At 31.8% G+C, this 21,398-nt stretch overlaps 2 protein-coding genes and 1 pseudogene across 2 annotated transcripts; 2 read left to right on the top strand and 1 right to left on the bottom strand.

Moving 5' to 3' along the window:
- The first annotated feature begins 7,112 nt into the window (after positions 1-7,112).
- LOC107938421 (leucine-rich repeat protein 2) lies at positions 7,113-10,110 on the top strand. Its single transcript, XM_016871566.2, has 7 exons — positions 7,113-7,672; positions 7,965-8,097; positions 8,222-8,293; positions 8,557-8,700; positions 8,787-8,858; positions 8,968-9,039; positions 9,635-10,110. The coding sequence occupies exons 1-7, from the start codon at positions 7,591-7,593 to the stop codon at positions 9,702-9,704; spliced, it is 645 nt and encodes a 214-aa protein (XP_016727055.1). The 5' UTR covers positions 7,113-7,590; the 3' UTR covers positions 9,705-10,110.
- A 2,254-nt stretch (positions 10,111-12,364) lies between these two features.
- Positions 12,365-13,277, top strand: LOC107938430 (40S ribosomal protein S29). The gene is made up of 3 exons (XM_016871588.2): positions 12,365-12,554; positions 12,904-13,003; positions 13,098-13,277. The coding sequence occupies exons 1-3, from the start codon at positions 12,493-12,495 to the stop codon at positions 13,104-13,106; spliced, it is 171 nt and encodes a 56-aa protein (XP_016727077.1). The 5' UTR covers positions 12,365-12,492; the 3' UTR covers positions 13,107-13,277.
- A 2,354-nt stretch (positions 13,278-15,631) lies between these two features.
- Positions 15,632-16,762, bottom strand: LOC107938423 (zinc finger protein ZAT10-like; annotated as a pseudogene).
- Between the last annotated feature and the right edge of the window lie 4,636 nt (positions 16,763-21,398).

The raw sequence follows: 21,398 nt of genomic DNA, 5'->3' as shown, positions 1-21,398 counted from the left end.
TAAAATCGTTTAATTATGTTTTATTAGTACTGAGAAAGTTGCTCGTATTATAAAATTATATATTGTAAGTTTAGTGAAATTATTTTAGAATGTTGCAAATGCAAAATTATATTTTGTAAAATATAATTTGCGAATTATGTAAATTATGTAAACTGGTTATTTGAAATATTGGTAAAATATAATTTTACATTGTAGTACATTTATTTCAAGCTTTTTTATATAAATAATCCTAAAATATTAATTAATTATGAAAATGACTAGACCTGATCATGGGTTAGGTTACTCGGCCCGATCCAAAGGCCTTCCGAAAAATTGGAGGGTTTGAGCAAAAATATAAGTTCGAAAAATGGGATTGGAAAAAAATGAAGTTCGTTTTCTAAACAGGTCGGGCTTCGGGTAAGATTTTTATTTTTAGCTTTAGTTTTAGCTTTTCCAACCATTTACCTCCTTTGTCCCTTCCCCTTTATTCCCAATTCCAAAACCAAAATCCCTAAGTTTTTGCCGCTCACCACCTCTATCTGTCTAGCGCCGTTGTCCATCGACAATCGTCTCCTCTCCAATAGCCACTGTGTAACACCCCAAACCCGACCTAAAAGTTATGAATGGATATTGAGGAATTACATCAACTTGTTCAAAGTTTTTGTTTTAATAAAACTCAGTGCATGTTTCAAAACATAAAATTTTGGCAAAAACTTCCACAGATGATTTGAAAAACCAAAGCTTGAAAAATTTATTTAAAACCCAAAATTCAAATTCAAAGTTGCATGTTTTGAAAGTACTAATGTTGGCAAATCATTTTCAGTATTAAGACAATCATTCATTAAAAAAACCATACATTTTATTTATAGAAAATACTTAAGGGATTACTTAATCTTGCAGCGGAAAAATTATTATAGTTTTAGTTTTGAAAACCGACATCCATTTTTGTTAACTTATATGATTTTTGTAGTTTTATATTAGAAAATATCAAATACCGAAAAATAAAACAAAAACCAAAGCCAAGCCTAAAACAAAATCAAAACCGAAAACTTAGTCTAAAAATCAAAAGTCTGAAAAAAAACTTAATTAACTAAAAATAATCAAACCAACTTAAGCGTGAAACCAATCTGAGCTCCCACACGCCGTCTGGTCCTAAGTCGAAAGTTAACCTAAAAAGTATTAAACAAACGAATGAGCTAGAGGCCCAATGCACATGCAGGATCATAATATCATATGTTCATATTACATAATTGAATCAAATAGCTTATCAAAACAGATAACAGAATAAGTATAACACACATGATTTACAAAATAGTCATGCTTAACTCACCCCAATGCACATGGACATGTAGAATCATAATATCATAGGTTCATATTACATAATTGAATCAAATAGCTTATCAAAACAGATAACAGAATAAGTATAACGCACATGATTTACAAAACAATCATGCTTAACTCACCTCAATGCACATGGACATGCAAAATCATAATATCATATGTTCATATTACATAACTGAATCAAATAGCTTATCAAATCAGATAATAGAATAAGTATAACACACATGATTTAAAAAAATAGCCATGATTAACTTATGTACCTACTTATAGCAAAACATAACGCATTATTATACTTACCGAAACTTATTTAACGTACCTCCTACACTTACCCATGTTTGTTTACTAAAACTTATGCTTTTTTAGGCTTACTTAATACCCATGGACCCAATTTCTGAGTCATTTAATCGACTCCTAATCGGGCCTAAAAAATGGCCTAAAAGGCCCACAGGGCCCAAAAACTTAGCCCGTGTGGTACACACGGTCTACCACACAGGCTACTTAATTACACACGGCTAACACCATATTTCTCTTTACCAAAATCTGCTAAACACTAACCTGCCAAGAGAATTGGCACAACAAAATGGCAGCAGTCACTACAGGAGAAAAGAAAACCAAACAAAAATTGAACCAGAAGTGAAACATAATTTGAGAAAATAGAAAAAAATGAATAACAGATTGAGGCAAAAAAAAAGTGACGTGATGGAAAGAGGGGAGTGAAACATGAGAGAGAGGAAGAGTGGCGGGTTAAATCAAAACTACCCACATCCCACTAAATCCATTAACTAATTCCCTTAGAGTTCAAAACAAAAAAAAATAATTTTAACTTTGCACACAGACACCTTACCATTAAACCAACAAACTCATTTTGGTCATTAGTTGAGCGAAAATAAATTATAAATCAGATGTTCAAACATAGGGGTTTAGGCAAAATAACAAAAATTCAAGGGAAATGATTCAAACCTAGAACCTCACACACACTACTCACATCTCTTAATCACTGAATCAAAATAAATTACTTGACATAGTTTTCACAACATTAATCCAAAACAGAGTGTGACCTCTCTTGGTTTCACTAACCCAACTTCTTCTAACCCGATTTTCGGGATATGATACACTACGTCTCTTACTTCCTCTGTCGCTTTCGCCCACTTGATTTCCTCAGCCAACTCAAGTAAGAAATCTCCTTTTCACATTCTTCCTTTTGTTTGGTCACTAAGAAAATTAAGGAAATTTTTTTAAAAAATTGGAGGTTGTTGTTAATGAATCATCTCCTTTTCACTTTCTTCTTTTCCCTGCTGTCTCCTCTCCCACTGAATCCAACCACATCAATTAATCTAATAGTAATTAATGACCTAGTTGTTCTGACTAGAATCATGAGTAAACTTCAGAAAATAAGTTCACAAACACATATGCAATCTATTGTCTCTAACGAAAATTTCTTTCATGGATGATTTTGTGTTATTTTATAAAATAAAAAAAAAACCCAATCCAAAATTAGCAAAGTTATGGATGTTGAGATTCAAATATTCAAACTAAAGAAGTTAACGCCATGAATCAAGTGTACTAAACCATGATCGAAGTTCATGATTTATTTAATTTATATCATTTTTCATTTAAAAAAAAACTCTCTCATGAAATCATTGTAAAGAGCTAGAAAGCTATTCTACCTACTTCTTTTCGTACTGTTTGTATATTAAATATTAAATACTTTAAATGCAGATAATAGCATACTTTTTTGCAATAACTATTTAGTTGGATTTAAGTTAACGATTAAAGGGTTATTTAGGTACCAGTTAAAGTTTAAGGATTTATTTGGGTAGGCATAATATCAGAAATAGCCCTTAACATTTTTTTTGTCAAATTGGCATATTTTTAACGGAGATGCTGACATGGTTGTTAGGTGACTAACGATGCTGATTTGGAAAAAAAATTACTCCACTTAGGCGCCAAATGTATGTAAATGTTGACGTGGCATTATTTTGTCTTATATGCCATCTCAATAAATGAATTTAAAATAAATAATAAATAAAAAAACCCTTACGAGGTTGAGAAAATAGTTGAAATTGACAGATGACGTGTATGCTTGAAGACGGAGTTAACCGTCTCTACGAGATTGGTGGTTATATAACCATATCTAGACCTATCATTGAAACTTTGAGCACATTGCAATGGCTCCATGCTACCAAATCGCTTCTCTAATGTATGATTCGTTTGACTGTTCATATCAACCTAAAGACTCGCTAGCCTTTGTCTGAAATGGTGTTGTTCTAGTTCGTACCCTGTATATGTGTTCCGATATGAAATGTTTACCTTTCGTTTTAGTTTCTAAAAGTATTAAAAATATTAAAAAATGAAACCAATAATTGCTTATTTTCACGACTTGTTTATGCCAATATGCATTCTTAAAGTCCTTGTGAAAGTTAACTGCAATGTGGCAGATATAGTAGACAAATCTCCATAGAACATCGGAATGCCTAATCGTGACAATTAACACTTTCCATTTATCAGAAATGATGCTAATGTTGTCTTGTTTAACAACATTTTTTCAAGAAAAATTATCATGACTCCATATTCTCAGACTTCATAATGGCAAAGGTAATTGGTAGTACGTTCATGTTACCATCTTGTGCGACAACAATTAGGAAGATCTACGTATATTTATCGTATAACTAAGTCCAATTAACCTATACAAGTGGCTTGCAGTGGGGAAAAGCCTGAATGCATTAATTGAACGTCCAAAATAAACGGTGGAAAATTCTTCTTCTTAATTGTAGTTTGTCATCCAGGCCATAAGAAGGCAGTATTTGTAAGTCATTATACAACACATCCCAAGAATGGTTGGCATGTCTTTTTAGCCCACCGTGTTTTCCTGTACGACACTTTGTACTGAAATCGGCCTTGCATGTTGGCAATGAGGACCGGTACAATAATAGTTGACATGTCTTTCACCATCGACATGATGTAGTAACAAATTGTTTTCACATCAAGTTTACGATGGTCTTGCTTCATACGTGCAACGGTGCATGGAATTTTTAAACTTCCTATAGTTGCCACCTCTGGATAAATGTAGCTTGCACCTGTTAGTTACACCCTTCTGTAGACCTCCAGCACTCCCCAACATATAATGTCGGTGTAAATTTAATGACTTTGTAGTCCACCAACACCTTCATGTTATACTGCTTGATGAAAAATTCACATTCCTCCTTATTCGTGAATTGTTGGCCTACGTACAAGTATTTTACTTTGGAATTTGTCGTCAACCAGTAAGAATGTATTATATTTTGATACTCAGGGAACTCGGATGCATGAGTTGCATCAGGATCTACACTCAACATGTAGGCTCTAAGGTCATTGCGTATGGCAATGCCACTACCTGGATTCCCGACCGAAGGGACGTGTACATTTTTACCCTCATCCACACCTTCATCGTTAATATTATTTGGGACCTCATCCAAATTAGGGTCATTGAAATCTGCACCATTATTATCAAAATGACCATCATTATCAGGTCATTATTTACCATCTGCATCGGTACCAATTACCACTGAATGTATTTGTAAACAGGGATCCGGATTAGGGTTGTTATTAGTAGTTAGACCATGTTATGGATTTTTGGCCCATGTCGATGTCCCTCCATAATCGCACTATTCCACCTATCCAACATTTAGATCAATGTCAAACTTGTGCAAAAACGATTGTCTGTCAATAGACACTTTTGAAACCTCCGTACACGGGTCTTTAACTCTATATTATTTGACTTAATAGAGTGACATTTAGAATGGGTTCACATCTGTTAACTCAGCAAACAACTAAATTGGTTCAGTATTTACGTTCCCAATCAAGCAATCAAGTGTGATCATTATCTCTACGTCTTAATTATCTACAAGTTCCATCTTAGTAAATTTGATAGGATTTGATGAAATTAAAAATTTGTAGAATAGTCTGAACATCCTCCTCCCACAACGTCGAGCCTATTTTTGCACTAATATTTTGTTTCATATATTTGAGTTTTACATTCTTATTAAGCCCCATTCTTATTTGCTGATGATATTCAAATACACAACCAATTGTTGTTTATAAAATTACCTTCTCGAAATGAACATATATGAAAAATTGGCTATTCATCTTCGATACAATATATGTAAAATAAATTAAAATTTAAAAAATAGCTTTTATTTAAACTATTAGTAGCTCCTACTAAAAAATATAATTACACATAAATAATTACAAACTAATCTTATAAACTCAAACTTAATTTTAAAAAAACCTGCACAGATCTTTTTTCTTCTTTTTTTTTTCTCCCCTCCTACTAAATACAAATCTTCCTCCTCCTTTTTCCTTTCTCTCTTAAACAAACACCAAAAACTTCAACAAAAACCCAAACATTTAATAGATACAATTTTTTGGTTGAAGTGAAAATATATATTTTGGGTGGTGAGGCCTAACAACGTGGCGGGACCACACGGTACCAATAATAATTTTTTTAGTCTCATTTTCTTTTCATAATTGTTTTTTTGAAAAAAAAAAACTAATGCTATCTAACACACCAGTGAAATCCACTAATTTTTTTTTTTGATAATCTACAATACGTATTGCCTGACAGTGTGGCTACACTAATTAAAAAATATATACTTTTGTAAAATCACCAGGGCCGCTTAACATATAGGCGACATCCATTAAATTTTTTTCTTTTTTTCACTAACAAATTTAAAAAAAAATTAAGCTGATATTGCCTGACAGACTAACGATACCCATTAAAAATATATATTTTCCTTTTTTTTTTTCTATTGTGTATACTCATATTTTTTATTAATATTATAATAAGTACATATGAGATGACAATATAAAAAAAATTAAAAAAAACGAGAATTAAGTGATGATTAGGGCAAAATGGGTGGTGCCACCAGTTAATGGATGACACTGACTTTCACTATAATAAACTTTCATAATTAATTAATATTTGAGTGTTATTTCTGAGAATAATCTGTAAACTCCACAGCCTGATTTTATGAGTTGTTCAATCACATCTGTCCACTTGGATTTGTAGCTTGTCTCACTTGCCTTGGTATATGGATATAATTTAATGTGGTAAAAGCCTGCATAACTGTCATGCAGTCTGGACACATTGGTTGCTTAACTTCATCATCAATTGTAATAAATACGAAAATGAAGTCAGAATTGTTGGTTAATTACGTTTTTCTTAGTCTGTAGCAAATAGCAATGACAAAGCTTCACAGTTACCATCTTTGGCCATTAATTATGGCCGGAAATGAGAACCCACTGCACTGCCTGTTTCTTTGCTATTATTTCCTTAACACGCAAGAATCCACATCAATAATTAGCTTTCACTCACTCTATTCAAACTCAAACTTAAACTTAAACTCAAGTTTTAAATTTATTAAAGTTAATTAATTAGATAAATTTATATTTTATCTTTAATTTCAAACTTCATTCATTATACTTCAAATAATAATGTTTTGACTACTAATTTAAAATGTTAAATTTTATACTTACAAGTGGTATTATAATAATGTAATACTTGAATTTTGCTTGACCAAAAATAAAAAAATTTAGTCAAATAATATCTTAAAAATTTAATTTCAATTGGAATTTAATTATTCATTATATACGAAGATTTTTCACTAAACATTCATAATTAAATGGTGGTTAAAATGTTTAACTCAAGTTGATATATTTGTAAGTTTAAATCTTATTAGATACACGTTCTATATAAATGGAATTTCATCATCTACTTGTATATATACGATAAGAATTACCATTCTTATTGAAACTCTAGCATCCTTATTGAAATCGAGATCATGAAGAAAAAAATAGGTTTATGTAGTAATTACAGGAAAAAGTATTGGAATAAGTAAAGGTGGAAGAGAAGAGGGAGGAAGCTTCCAAGTTTCATCACTGTTAAGTAGAGTCCAAGAAAGAAGAAAGTCAGAGAGAGTAGGCTTGAGAACTCAACTGAACTGAGGCGAAGCAGCCTCCAAAGTGGGGACCAAATCCACGCGGCACACACGCCCATTGTGTGACCTTTTCCACCACTCCCCACTTTCCCATTTCTCTTTCTTTCTTTCTTTCTGCTCCAAACCAACTTCAATTTTTAAAAAGAAAACTCTATTTCTTCATGCATTTCCACCACATTTGACTCGCTTTTTTACTTCCTTCATTTCTATCTGCTATCTCTCTCCTTCCCTATTAACCCTTTTTTTCTTCTCTGAGTTCGGTTCTTTCTTCTTCATCCTTTCTCTCCATCTGCAAATGGCTCCTCTCGCTGTGATTTCCTTGTCCCTTTGTTTTCTCCTTCCACTTCTTTCCCCTGCCATTTCAACCAACTCTGAAGGTACTTTCTATCTACATTTTACTCTTTTAAGGTTTCAAATTTCCATCTTTTTTTCTCTTGTCTGCAAAAGGATGAGATGGGGTTTTTATTTTAGTTTTTTAACATGCCTTATAACTATTTTTGTTAGATGGATAAAAAATGGAATTTTCTTTTGTCTTTTGGTTTTGTTCTTTTTTTTCATTTAAATTTCAAAGTTACCTTTTTTATCTTGGGAACCTAAGCTACTTGATGATTAAAAAAAAAGTGTGGGGGTTCTTTAAAAATTTACCATTTCGTTGGTTTTATGTTTCAGGAAATGCTCTGCATGCTTTAAGGAGGAGGCTTTCTGACCCTACCAATGTGTTGCAGAGTTGGGACCCTACGCTTGTCAATCCCTGTACTTGGTTTCATGTCACCTGTGATTCCCACAATCATGTGATTCGCTTGTATGATTCCCTCTTCATTTTTCTTTATAACCCCATAATTTCTGTTTGTTTTTTGGTCTTACAATATAATGCATAAACTTGATTGATGCTAACTGCTAACTCCATTATTTTCTTTCAATTACAGGGACTTGGGGAACTCTAATATCTCTGGAACTTTGGGGCCTGAGCTAGCTCAACTCCAACATCTCCAGTACTTGTAATAGCCCCATAACTTTTATTAATCCTTTGTTTGGTTGAACAGAAAATGAGAAAATTAATTGAACCCTATGGAATTTTGATTTTAACTTTTCCCATTATTGTTGGTTTGAATGTTTGAACATATGCAATTTCACGGTTTCACCCAATGTCATTGTATCGCCAGTTGAATTCAATCATACTTGTTTAGTTTCTAGTCCCCAAAAACTTCTACTGTGTTTGCCTTTGTACATCATTTAAGCTATACTTTTAATATTATTGCAGGGAGCTGTACAAAAATGACATAAGTGGGGAAATTCCAAAGGAGTTGGGGAATCTGAAGAACCTTGTTGGCTTGGATTTGTATGGTAACCGGTTCGAAGGAGAAATTCCCAAGTCTTTTTCCGGACTGAAGTCACTGAGATTCCTGTATGTAGCTTAAAATTTATTGATCAAATAGTTTACTTTAACCATTCGCTTAAACTAATCTTTTGTTCTTGAATCTAATTGTACAGTCGTCTGAACAACAATAACTTGACAGGATCCATTCCAAGGGAGCTTACTTCCCTCTCTAACCTTAAAGTATTGTAAGTTTCAGATGATAAGAAAGACAACAAAACTCAGAATTCCTTTATCTCGTTTGTTTCGTCTTATGTGGTTTCTATTTTAACAAAAAAATGTTTATGATTTACTCAGCGATGTTTCTAACAATGATCTCTGTGGGACTATCCCGGTTGATGGCCCTTTCGGGATGTTCTCAATGCCAAGGTACCATTTTTATTGCTCTCTTTGTTGATCATCACAGTTGATTTACAAGCTTTTAAGCCCTTTTTTAAATATAAAAATTGTAAGAAGTCGATGTGGTTGTATGTGTTCATTGCTTGAAGAAGAAGCATGAGAATGAGATGGAAGTAACTGAGCCCTCTAATCTATTTGCATGAATGCTAGGTGTATCCATTAGGACATGTACTAGTGATGCCTGCATAGATGTAACTGCTGCTTGCATCGGACATTAGTGCACTATGAGAATTGCTTTCGAATGATTGCCTTGGGAGTGAAAGGAATTAGCTGCAAAAGTAGAAGCCTAATACTATTTTTATTATATTAAGTTCAAGTAATGGGAATATGCTTGACACCTGACTTCACCTAAAACACAGGCTATCTGCATGTGTGTAATAATGTTCATGATATGGTGTCCAAGTAGTTGTAACAGAATTTAAGGCCGTGGCACCGCCTTTATCACGAAATCAAAAAATTTAAGCTAATACGTTATGGTGAAAGAAAAAATGTTAATAGGCAAAAGTGCAGTTGCTTGTTATGTTTTGATGCCATGATTTTCGATTGCTCCCTGTCTGTGTTCCAGCTATGCAAACAACATGCGCTTGAATGGGCCAGAGCTGAAAGGACTTGTGCCGTATAACTTTGGCTGCTGAAGAAACCAATCTTTGTCGAACTCATGAGCGCAAAAGCTCTGGTGACATCCCCATGCTGATTTTATGTAGGAGTGGATAGTGAGATGCTCTACTCTGTATCTATATAATCTAAAAAATAACATGATGCTAGGTTTTAAGCCTTTTGATTTTTTTACATGTAAAGCATGAAATATCTTTGTTAGAGTTGGTCATGCTATCAATATATACATATATTGATATCTTTACCTTGAAACTCATGTCTTATTGAATGGACATCGAAGTAGGGACTTAAGGCCTTAGGGAAGACTGTTCAAAGAGGGGCGAAACTGCAAATTCTATAAAGATGGGTTGGGGTATATGTAGTAAAGATAAAAGGGTTAAAATGTAAATTTATCACCATAATATTGCTATATTTTGTTTTGATTAATATTTGCCATTATTCTTTAAGGATATGGTTAAATTTAGGTTAAAATATCTTAATAGTCCCTGTTCTTTTCAAAAATTAGGAATTTAACTTTTTATACTTTTTAGATTTTTTGTCCAACTGTTAATTTTGTTAAATTTAGGTTAATTACATTTTTCTACATGGTGTTACCAAATTAATTTTTGAAAAGTACAGGGATTATAAGCATATTTTAACTTTAAATTTCTCACATGATTGAATTTTACCACTAAAATTTGAAAATTATTAAATTTTATTATTGATTTTGATTTTAAATTAATTTATCACTTAATAGTGATTCGTTCTGATGATTTAAAACCGAAATTTAACAACTTTCAAAAAAACTAACACTAAAATATTATTTCAAATATTTTATTTTAATAGTTAATTTATAAAATATTAAAAATTAATAATTGAACATAGAATTTTTATTTAATAAAATAAAGGCTTGGAAAATAAAAAAATAAGTTTACTTTTTCATAAATAAATTTTATTAATTGTGATATTATTTTAGTAATTATTAAATTAAACTTAAATAATATATTTAAATTTTAAAAAAAATCAAATTTTAGTGAAAATATTCAATAAAATAAAAGTAAAATATAATGATAAATACAATTTAACTCTAAGTAGAATAAAAAATAACAAAACAAAATAAAGTAGTGAGACAATATTTTACTTTCACCTTATATATAAAAACAAATTTGCACATTATCCAAAATAAAGGTGTTTTAAAGATTTTTGCATGAGCTACATTTTGGATCTCTGCTACAAACATGACTAGAACTTTTCGTTGACAATCAATCACTCATCACTTTTGAATAGTGAATAGTGATAACTCTTGATTAATAATCAAGTGTTTTATCACTTTTGGTTATTTATAATTTTTTATTTGTAATTATTAAAATATTATGCATATTTTGAAAATGTTTGAATCATTTTTCTCATTTTTAAAACTTTTTAGATTTTGATAATCTTGAAAATTAATTGCATCAATAAAAGTATGTTATGATTGAACTTTCACTTAGTGAAAACATGTTAAAGTTAATCAAAATTACAGAATAAATCAGTTATGAACCAATTATTATACTTCATTAATCGAACACATCTCACACAACAAGTTCAACACTAGCCAATGCATAGTATTTGGAGACGTGTGTCTGTAACCTTTTTCCATGAATATTGTTAAGAGTCAAGCCTTTAAACTCTTAAAAACGCTTAGACTTAAAACTCACATAGGTATATCCCATCAAAAGTATTCTTATAATTATAATACTTTAATATATTTATGATACTCTATTAAGAGTATAATACCCACCTTTCCCCTTATTATTATGAGTATTTAAAATTTTTTATCCAACAATAATATATTTTATAGTGGTAACAGTCATATACAGATGATATACGGTTTATTGAACTCAAGACTTGACGTTACATTAAATATTGGATTGAGTTTCATTATGGATATCTTAAATATTATTATCTTGTACTTTATCCTTAAATTTCAAATTTCCAATGTAGCATTTCATTTTGGTTTGGGAAGGATTCTTTTAAAGGCCTTACATGGATATGACTAGCTCCTTGGCTAAGGTTTCATCTATAGAAGAAATGTTGAGGGAAAGGGAGCAAATGAGAAGATTATGGGTTGACCAGCTTAAAGAGGTTCAGGACAGAATGAAATACTACGCAGATAGGCACAGGCAGGAGAGGCAGATACGGTTTATCTAAAAGTTCAGCCTTACCGGTGAAGGTGATTGGGCTTGAGGAAGAATTTGATTACCTACCTCATCTAACCTACACCTAGTTTCTCATATGAAGAGAAAAGTTGGTCCTAAAACACTGTTCAATATAGCTACACCACAACTCAACAATTAAGCTTAGCATTGAGTTTACCTTTGCAGATACGCATCCTCACCGTCTAGTTGGATGATAGCGTCGGATATGTCATGATTTACATTGACATGTCAATCATTTATCTTGTACATGTATGCAGCATGCAAGGAAACAAATTTAAAAGTTGAACATGTGTGTGTGTTTAGCAAATTGGATATTGTCAAATCAGGTGGGTGTTAAGGAATCGGGGTGGATTATAGCACAGAAAATTTATACAATATTAAAGTATACGTTCTTTTAAGGGGGAGAGATGACATCGTACTTAGGGGCCTAAGATGATATTAATCCGTTATGATCATGCTTATTGGGCCTAAGTTTTTCTCCCCTGCCCAACAAATTGGAAACTAGGGTTTTGGATACTTTATATATATCGTCGTTTCGTCTAGTAGAGGTTTTGTGATTAGCTGCGGAGCCTGCCTACTCTTACCTTTTTTCAGAGCTTTGATCGAGGAGTAGCAGCTCACCTAATCCATCATGGGTCACTCTAATGTCTGGAACTCTCACCCCAAAACCTACGGCCCTGGCTCTCGCTCCTGGTATTTTCTTTTCTCTCTCTCCCCTCCTTTTGATTGCTAAAGAAGAAGACTATTTAGATATTAGTTGTTGTTTTAGCTTTTGAATGCATGATTGCCTTCCCCAACGATTCGTATTTTGATGCCGCGAGGTTTGCATGGATTGACATTGTTATGTTGATTAGCATGTAAAAATATGAATATAACATAAATGATAGCATATCAGAGCTTATAAAAATATAGAAATTCCTAAAATGCGATTATGGTATGTCAAAATTACACAAACAAATTATATATAAACTATGGAGTTTAATTTGGTCTTGTCTTGATCAAATGATTTAGTGATGTTTGATGTTTGTTTTTAATATGATAGCCGTGTGTGCGGGAACCCCCACGCCATCATCAGGAAATATGGACTCATGTGTTGCAGGCAGTGCTTCCGTAGCAATGCCAAGGAAATTGGATTCATTAAGGTAACCCTAAACCTCTCTTCATTAAATCTTTTTTTATTTTTTTTAGATTAGCAGTTTGTATCCTCTGGGTGTTTCTTGTCTTACTTTTTTGCAGTACCGCTGAAGAATTTATGTTGGGAAGAACTTTGTCAGAGTATGAGCCTTTGGTAATGTGATTATTGAATTAGAAGGATAATTTTTATTGTTTTCAGTCTGGACATCTAAAGTGGTGTTGAACTAAGGATGCTTTGTTGTTTCTCAATCAAGTAATCATAGTGTTTTATTTTTTTTTAAATATTTCGTAATTTCTTTATGATCAAGAAAAGATGCAACAGAAGTGCAACATTGAGTAAACAATTAGGCAGCTTAGCGCTTATTAAGTATACTTAAAAGTTGGCATCCTTGGCATGTTAATCTTCAGGTTTTAGCATTGATTGAGACCCGAAGCTATTTTCGTTTTAATTCTTGAAGGCACTTGTCGAGGATGATACTTTAAAACGTGGTTTCATTTTGTCGGTAACTAAAAAACAATTGCAAGGTGTAATTGAGCTAAGTGGAGTTCGAATTTCGGAGCTTGATACTTTGCTCGAGCTTGATCAAATATCTATCTTTGAGCTTTAGCTTAGCTCAAGATATAATTGAGCTACTTGAGCTTGATTAAGATCGGTTACCAAGTTTTTGTACTCGAGTTTGAATTTGAGTTTGAGTTCCGCCTAATAATTAAGCTTAAGGTTAATAATATAAAATAATTTACTAATATAAAAATATCAAAAAGTTCGATAAGGCTTGCAAGCTATTCGAGTTAAGAGTTACTAAGCTTGAATTTGGTTTGATCAATAGTTTGAGGTCTGCTTGATAATTACATAATTGAGTTTGATTTTTATTAGTCAAACTCGAATACTTTATGAGCACCAATGTTCCATTTACATCCTTATCAATAACAATTCTAACTAAAATTGTAAGTTTTATAAGAAATTTTTTTTCACAAATCTTGTAAAAAATCGGTTGAGTAGATGGTTGAATTGAATATTATGAAATTTTAATGATATTTTTATAGAATTTTAATTATTTTGATTGGGAATCAATGGTGAAATGGATTGAAAACATGCAAGTATTGGCATGCAAGGAACCTAAAGACTGCTCAGCAAATAGATTCCTATAGTCGTTCATGTCCAACTTTCCCACATAATTGACACTGATCTATTATTGGGAAAACAACCTCTGCTCTGCTCTTCCTCTCATAAAAGAAGTTGCTCGAACAAATGAAGGACCCCTTGGTCTAAACTGTGTACCAGATTATAGCCAAGACTGATTTTGACCATTCACACGGTGAACAGATTCCCTATGTGGGATTTGTTGAGACTTGAGACTGATGCTTTGCAGTATTAGCACTCACCCAACCAAAAGAGGTAGCACACTCTTTTGTCTATCCTCCATATCAACAAGAAATGATGATACAGCCTCTACATCGTAAGGTTACTTGCTGGTACTGGTAGTGCTGTCACAGACTCATAATCCGGTGTAAGACCATGCAAGATAGCTGATATATGCTCAGTATCTGATGTCTTTTCACCACACGTAACGAGATTATCACAAATCATCTTAATCTATCTCAAGTACGCACACATGCTATGCTCTCTTTTTTTTTCGAGTATGTAGTGAGCATCTTAGATTCATTAGAATAAAGTCTACGTACAGCAGTTCATATAGAAGAAGCAGATCCACATTTTGCTAAATCAGGCAAGATTTCAACACTCATCAGCCACGATGCCAATGCACTCTCTCGTTGATCATAAGTCATACGCTCAGGATTCTTCACTTCCTATACAAAACTAACCATCTATTAACTGCTCACTTAATAGCTTAAACCACACGTGACGATAATGCTGAGTCAACATGGTCAAACATAGTCGTACTCTCATACAATACATCATTAGGAAGTTCAGTGCAGGAAAAGAGAGTTACTTAGAATTGGGTTTTTTTTATTTTGTAGGAATGGAAGAAGTCAAGGGTTTGATAGAGAAGCAAACCAAAGTAGTCATGCTTTGGCTAAGTTAGGTTTAATGTGAATATCAACGGTTGAGAGAGCTGAAATCGCAAAATCAATTGATGGGCTTCTGATGAGTGGGCATACAATGGAAAAAGTGGAAAACTTGGAGTTAAATTTAGAGAAGGTACTCAACTGTATAGGGATTGGGTGTGGGCATTTACGCAACAGGAAAAGCTAGTTAATTTGGTTAGTCAGACAAAACCCGATTAACGTTTGATTGAAATGTTTCAGTGTTGGCATGTCGTGTAATAAAGTTGTGTTTTCTCTTTGAACCCCGCATTGGGTGGGAATCAATAACCAAAATGCGTTGGTGGATTGGGTTGGCACTAACTAATCAATCCACGCCGTAACTCTATCAACCTAATTTCACTACCATCACACGACTCTCTTCCAACTTTATTTATATTACATATTAAAACTTAAAATTTCTGATTATTAAATTATTTTCCAAAGGTGAAATCAATGTTCAATTCATTTCTTGGACACACAAATGTACATTCAAAGCATTAAGCTACATGGGATCCTCGATTGGAATTACCATTTATACTAAGGAATTTCTTTGGGTTTTAATTGAATGATCAAAAGAAAAAAAAATTTAATTCAGCTCAAACAAATAAATCAATGAATTGCCAACAGCTGACTGCAATAGGGAGAGTTCACAAACAATGAACGCATTCACTGTACACAACAATTCATCAAAGATATAAATCCCAGAACTAATGAAAAATTATATATATATTGATTGTAAATTCAATTATTCCTTAACCATCAAGACATGGGGTTTCTTGGTCGGCAATGGACTTTCCACCTCTTGTTCGGCATAGATGTGACCAAATCTTCCATCTTCATTTTCCTCACAAGCAGGCATGTTTAGGTCAAAGTCAAAGTTGAGACGGTGGCTTTGGCTCAACGCGCCGCCGTCTGACAACGTCACCCCACTCACGCTACCGCTCTTGTAACTGCTGCTGTTGTTGTTGCCACCTTCGTAGTGGCAGCGTTTGTGGCCTCCCAAGGCTTGTCCCGTAGGGAAAGACTTGTGGCAATGGTACACTTATGGGACCTACCCCTCCCGCTACTGCCGGCGGCGTTGGTTTCAGTGGTTATAGATGGGTTTTGGGCGGTGGAGGGTTTACGGTGGCTGGCTTTGTGCCCACCCAGAGCTTGATAAGAAGGGAAAGCCTTGTCGCAGACGCTGCACTTATATGACAAGTTCAAATGAAGAGGATGAGCAGATGAGGAGGAAGAGTGAGGATGATGATGAGCAGCGCCTTGGGGGGAGCCACGAGCTAGCATGATGAGGCAGAGAGCAAGATACTCTTCTTCGGTGGTGGGGGTAGTAGGGGAGTCGGTCCGTAGTCGCTTTGAACGTTTGCCTTTCTTCCAATTGTCGATGTCGTCGTATTTGTTGGTGAAAGGTGTAGGCATGGTAGGTGAATTCAGAGCTTCAAGTGCCATATTCTTCAAAAAGGTTTACAAGGAAAGATTGATAGAAAAAGTAAACAAGTTTGAAGTTTGATAGAGTGAGTGAAAAACGGTGTAGATGTAAGCAGTATATATATAGATAAATAGATACAAGTGGAGAAGGGGAGCGGGGGGTTGAGCTGCTATTAACCAGCGAAGTCGGTCAACTAAGCTGAAAAAAGTGGGAGGGTCGATTTTTTCTTCTTTTATTCATTTCTGATTAGCAGCTGAATTACGGGTTTAGCAGTAAAACACGTATTTGAACAGGTGTTGATGGGAGTTTCATTCTTAAATAAATAAAATTCTTGTCCTCATTTCGAGAATTTAGAAGGGGTGCAATGAACCCACTTGAGTTGTGGATTTAGTGTGTGTCCACCATCTGATCTGGAAGATGGAAAATTTGTACTTATTCGTGTTTTAGTTAGGCATGGTTTTGTGGATTTTCCATAATGAAGCAATGAAGGGGAAATTCATTTAAGACTTCATACCCATTGCAACCATAAAAAGAAAATAAAGTTAAAAGTACGTATTATCTTTCTAATTAAGATTTTTTTTATAATTTCACTAATTGAATAAATAATTATAATAATATTTAAAATAATAAAAAAGAGAGGGGATAAATGGGTAATCAAAAACAGCAGCAAAAAGAGGGTGAGGGGGTAAAGGGAAACATCTGGGATAAGAAACGCTAAACCGTAAGCTTATAAGTTACAGGTGGCGCAAATGGCATTGGAGTCAACTACTTTGACATACATAACCGACAAGTAAGTATGATATAAATCCAACTCACAGCCGTCTATTTGCTGGGAAGCATCCACTATGAGGCCACGTGGATTTCACATTCCTTCTCTTGCCACGTGGTATCTTTCTACCTTCACCACCCAGTTATTGCCTTCAATTTTTAGTTAATTAAAGTGGAAAAATTGTGGTGGGTGTTAAGTGCGTTAATATGAGTAGGTTTACGTGTGAGTTTGGGTACGTAACACTGGCATCCCACTGATGTTATCATGACCTATAAATTAGTTAGTACAGTAGATGAAATCTCATAATTAAATATTACATAAGCTTATTAAAGAAAAATAAAAACAAGTAGTGGTCCATTTGTCACATGTACGTATTGTAACTCCGGACGCAAATAAAAACAAGTTTTGATTAGGCAGCTCACTCATATCTCTACATTATTATCTTTATCTTATATTATACAATGAAAACTATTTCTTTCTTCTTCCTTTTTTATAATTTTATTTTACGAAAGGAGTTCAAACAATGGCATTAAGCCAAAGAAAATGGTTATCAACATAACCCGCTCAACTCTTTAAAAGCAGAAAAAGAGAAGGAATCATCACTAGTGGCTTAAGCGTTGGCTACCAACGGAGACCATTACTGTGTATAATTTTCATTATCGAACAATTTCTATTTCTACTGAAAACCTTATTTATAAGAAAAAAAGAAAACAATAAAGCATGAGACAGAACCAAACAATCATTAATTGCTAACTAAAAAACACCTCGAAACCACTCTAAAAAGAACGTAAACAACCACCAACCACACCAAGCCCAAAACAATAATTTGAAGTATGGTTATCCCAACTTCATATATATATATATATATGTAATTCTAACTAACAATTTATGAGATTGTCCTCTTTTTTTCCTTTTCTCATACCATAAATATATTAATAAATTTAAAATTATTAATATTAGTATGGTTCTCCACTTACGCTTCATATTAAGTTGATTATTTATTTGTGTGAAATTATAGATTAAAAATTTGAATCTTAAAATATATTTTAAGTCCCTATACAGTTCAACATTTAGGATTTAATCTCTTTATTCTTATTTTCAGGAATATAATTCTCAACTTTTTGGATTTAAAAATTAATGTCTTAATTGTTACCACTGCTATAATTCTTCTATTAAATTCTCTACCATGACATTTTGAAATTAAAAAAAAAACACTTGATAATTATGTAACTATAAAAAATATTAAAAAATTTAATTAGGATTTTTTTATAAACAAAATCATGTCGCAATCATCATGATGAAATTTTTTTTATTGGAAAGTGTTCTTAACAAAACTAGTTGTCAATATTTTTATTGAAATAGTTAATAATATTAACTACTTAGACTAACTAACGACACTATAACAAGTAAATAGGCTAAATTATGTAAAAAAAAATTAAATTATATAGATTAATGCTCAAGTTTCAACATATTCTAATAGGCAAAATTATGTAAAAAAAGCAATGGGATCCACACATGGCAAAGCTAGAAAATATTTTTTTGGGGGGGGCGAAATTAAGTTGTATATTTTTACAACAGTAAAAATGTAATTTTATCATTTTAGTGCCTGGTATTTTTACAATTTTTAAAATATTAAATCAAATTTTTATCATTTTTTGAGGGACAATGTGTAATTTTACAATTACTAATTTAAAATTTTATAAATTATAAATAGAATTAAAGGTAAATTTTCCATTTTAAAGGGTGCAGGCCCTATTAAGCCCTAGCTCCACCCCTAAAGTCACATGTTAGTCTCTAAGAGATAGAGTATTCAAATTATATATAACCATGTAATATTTTAATTAGAAAATTAACTATATTAACTATTTAAACTAATTAATAACAAATTATGTTAGAACTTAAATTATATATATTAAATATCAAAGTTAGACATAACAAACCAAAACTAAAATTGTAACCTTTTTGTAAAATAAAGAAAATTGGTGAGTGTACCACTTGTCAACACATTCCTTTTATAAGTAGTTATATTAAAATATAAGGAATATAAGCATGCAATTTATGGTAAAATCCTATAAACTCAATTAATTAATTAATTAATTAATTATATAATTTGATTACAATGATATATTTTATTCAATAATATTAACATTAATAAAATTTTTGTACACACTAATTACCTACCCAAAATTTTTACACATTAATACTTTATTTCCATAAACTATGTATAAATTAATATCTTTGACTAAATTTAATAAAATATTTTATAAAAAAATCCCATAAAATATTGAAAAATCAATAGATTTAAATAATTTTAAATAAAATATTAATTATTTTTAAACATATAATTTCCCAAAAATTCATAGAATATATTAATTATTTTTGTATTATAAGCATTAATTACGTTTTAATATATAAACTATTAATTTTTACTTAAAAATGAATATGAAATAATCCATGACTATTCTTTTTATTCCTTTCATTAATTACATAAATCGTATTTATACAATTTAATGATTAACTAAAATATAATCTATAGAAATTAATATGAATTAAAAATTATATACGTAATGGTTGTTTAAATATGTCTTTTTATTAATTTTTAAAATAATAAATTTAATTGATTTAACTTAACTTTAATATGGATTAAATTTATTAAAATAAATATATTAAATTTATTAATTAAAAACATAATTATTAGTTAAATAAATTATATATTTGATAATTAACGGGTTTGAATATACGCAAGGTATATTACCTATTTTATACTGACTACACTTTCGTTGTACTTTGTAATTTACAGATTCAGCTAACCTTCAGTTCTCCAATCCCTTGGAACTCTGTATCTCTGTCCAAAAGTTGAAAAAGAGTTTTGATCGTGGGGATGCCTTAATTTTAAAGAAGAATAAATTAATTAATTTATGTAATTTTTTAACAATTTGATTCTGATCATATTTGTTCTTTTTTTTTAATATAATACTTAGAACTAATCATAACTCTTCTCTAATCTATAAATAGGAGGATAATGCGTTTTAGTACACTCGAACCAACGTCCTTCTGCATTGACAACAATATCCATGCCAATCGAGTTAAGACTCAATCGATAATTTATGTAATTTTTTAAAATCATTTACAAAGTTAAGAAAAACTTCAACAGTAATATAATTAATAATAATTCAAATAAAAATAATAGAAAAAAAATACAAATAGGGGCATAGCTAAGGGCAAGCAGCTCCTTAGTTTTGGTTCCTTTTAAATTTAATAATTCAATTTAGTTACTTTAGCTCTTATATTAAATGAAAAGTTACATTTTTGGATTTTTTAAAATTTTAATAATTCAATTTAAATTATTTTATCATCTCAAAATAAAATTTTTAGGTGTTCTGTGAGTATAAGTAAAATCACTCACACAATCACTTTTCAATAAGAAAACAATGCATTGGAGGAGTACAAGAATCCATCTCTAGTTTTTTCTTACTTTTAATTTTTGGGTTTCCCTAATGGGAAGTGCTAAAGTTTGAAGATAAAAAAGGTCAAGTTATTGGGGTTTCTTTGCTTTGGTATTTTGGTGGGTAAGAGATGGGACCTTTTAGTTAACATAACAATTAGTTTGTTAATTTAGGTTTAAAGTGAGTTTTAAGTTCACTCTAAAAGATTAGAGTAGTCCTATATGTATCTTTTTGATTTATTTGATTGAATATAAAGAACCAATCTATTTGTAGAATTCCATCTACTTCCACCAAATTAAACAACTCGTACATGTGGTCACATAGTCTTCATTCCTTATTATCAACTATAAACAATTTTTTAGCATTCCTGGCAAAAAGTTGATTATTGGTTGTCGCCTCTTCAATAGTATTTTTTTTAATTTTTATTTTAAATTTTGTTGATTTTGTTTTCTCTAAAAATTGTGGTGACTTTTATTTCAATTTACTTTTTCTCTAAAAGTAATAGTTATTTTTTATTTTTGTCCTCGCTACTTTCATTAAAAGTTGTGGCGGTTTTTGTTCATTTTACTTTCTCTTAAAGTAGTGATGATTTTAATTTTAGTGTTTAACTTTTAGTCCTATTCTGGCGAATATATGAGATTTGCTAATATATGGGTGCTGACAGATCTAATGGCTTTGTCACGGTAGAGTACTGTAATGGTGATCACAAAATTAGA

Source organism: Gossypium hirsutum, chromosome A12, assembly GCF_007990345.1.
Source record: "Gossypium hirsutum isolate 1008001.06 chromosome A12, Gossypium_hirsutum_v2.1, whole genome shotgun sequence".
Classification (NCBI taxonomy): domain Eukaryota; kingdom Viridiplantae; phylum Streptophyta; class Magnoliopsida; order Malvales; family Malvaceae; genus Gossypium; species Gossypium hirsutum.
This window is presented reverse-complemented; position numbering and strand designations above follow the sequence as displayed.

Bases quoted from the DNA above. Each gene is read 5' to 3' on its own strand.
- LOC107938430 (XM_016871588.2), top strand. From the start codon at position 12,493: ATGGGTCACTCTAATGTCTGGAACTCTCACCCCAAAACCTACGGCCCT. The intron at 12,555-12,903 runs GTATTTTCTTTT...TTAATATGATAG, and splicing joins GGCCCTGGCTCTCGCTCCTG to CCGTGTGTGCGGGAACCCCC.
- LOC107938421 (XM_016871566.2), top strand. From the start codon at position 7,591: ATGGCTCCTCTCGCTGTGATTTCCTTGTCCCTTTGTTTTCTCCTTCCA. The intron at 8,859-8,967 runs GTAAGTTTCAGA...TGATTTACTCAG, and splicing joins CTCTCTAACCTTAAAGTATT to CGATGTTTCTAACAATGATC. The intron at 9,040-9,634 runs GTACCATTTTTA...TCTGTGTTCCAG, and splicing joins GGGATGTTCTCAATGCCAAG to CTATGCAAACAACATGCGCT.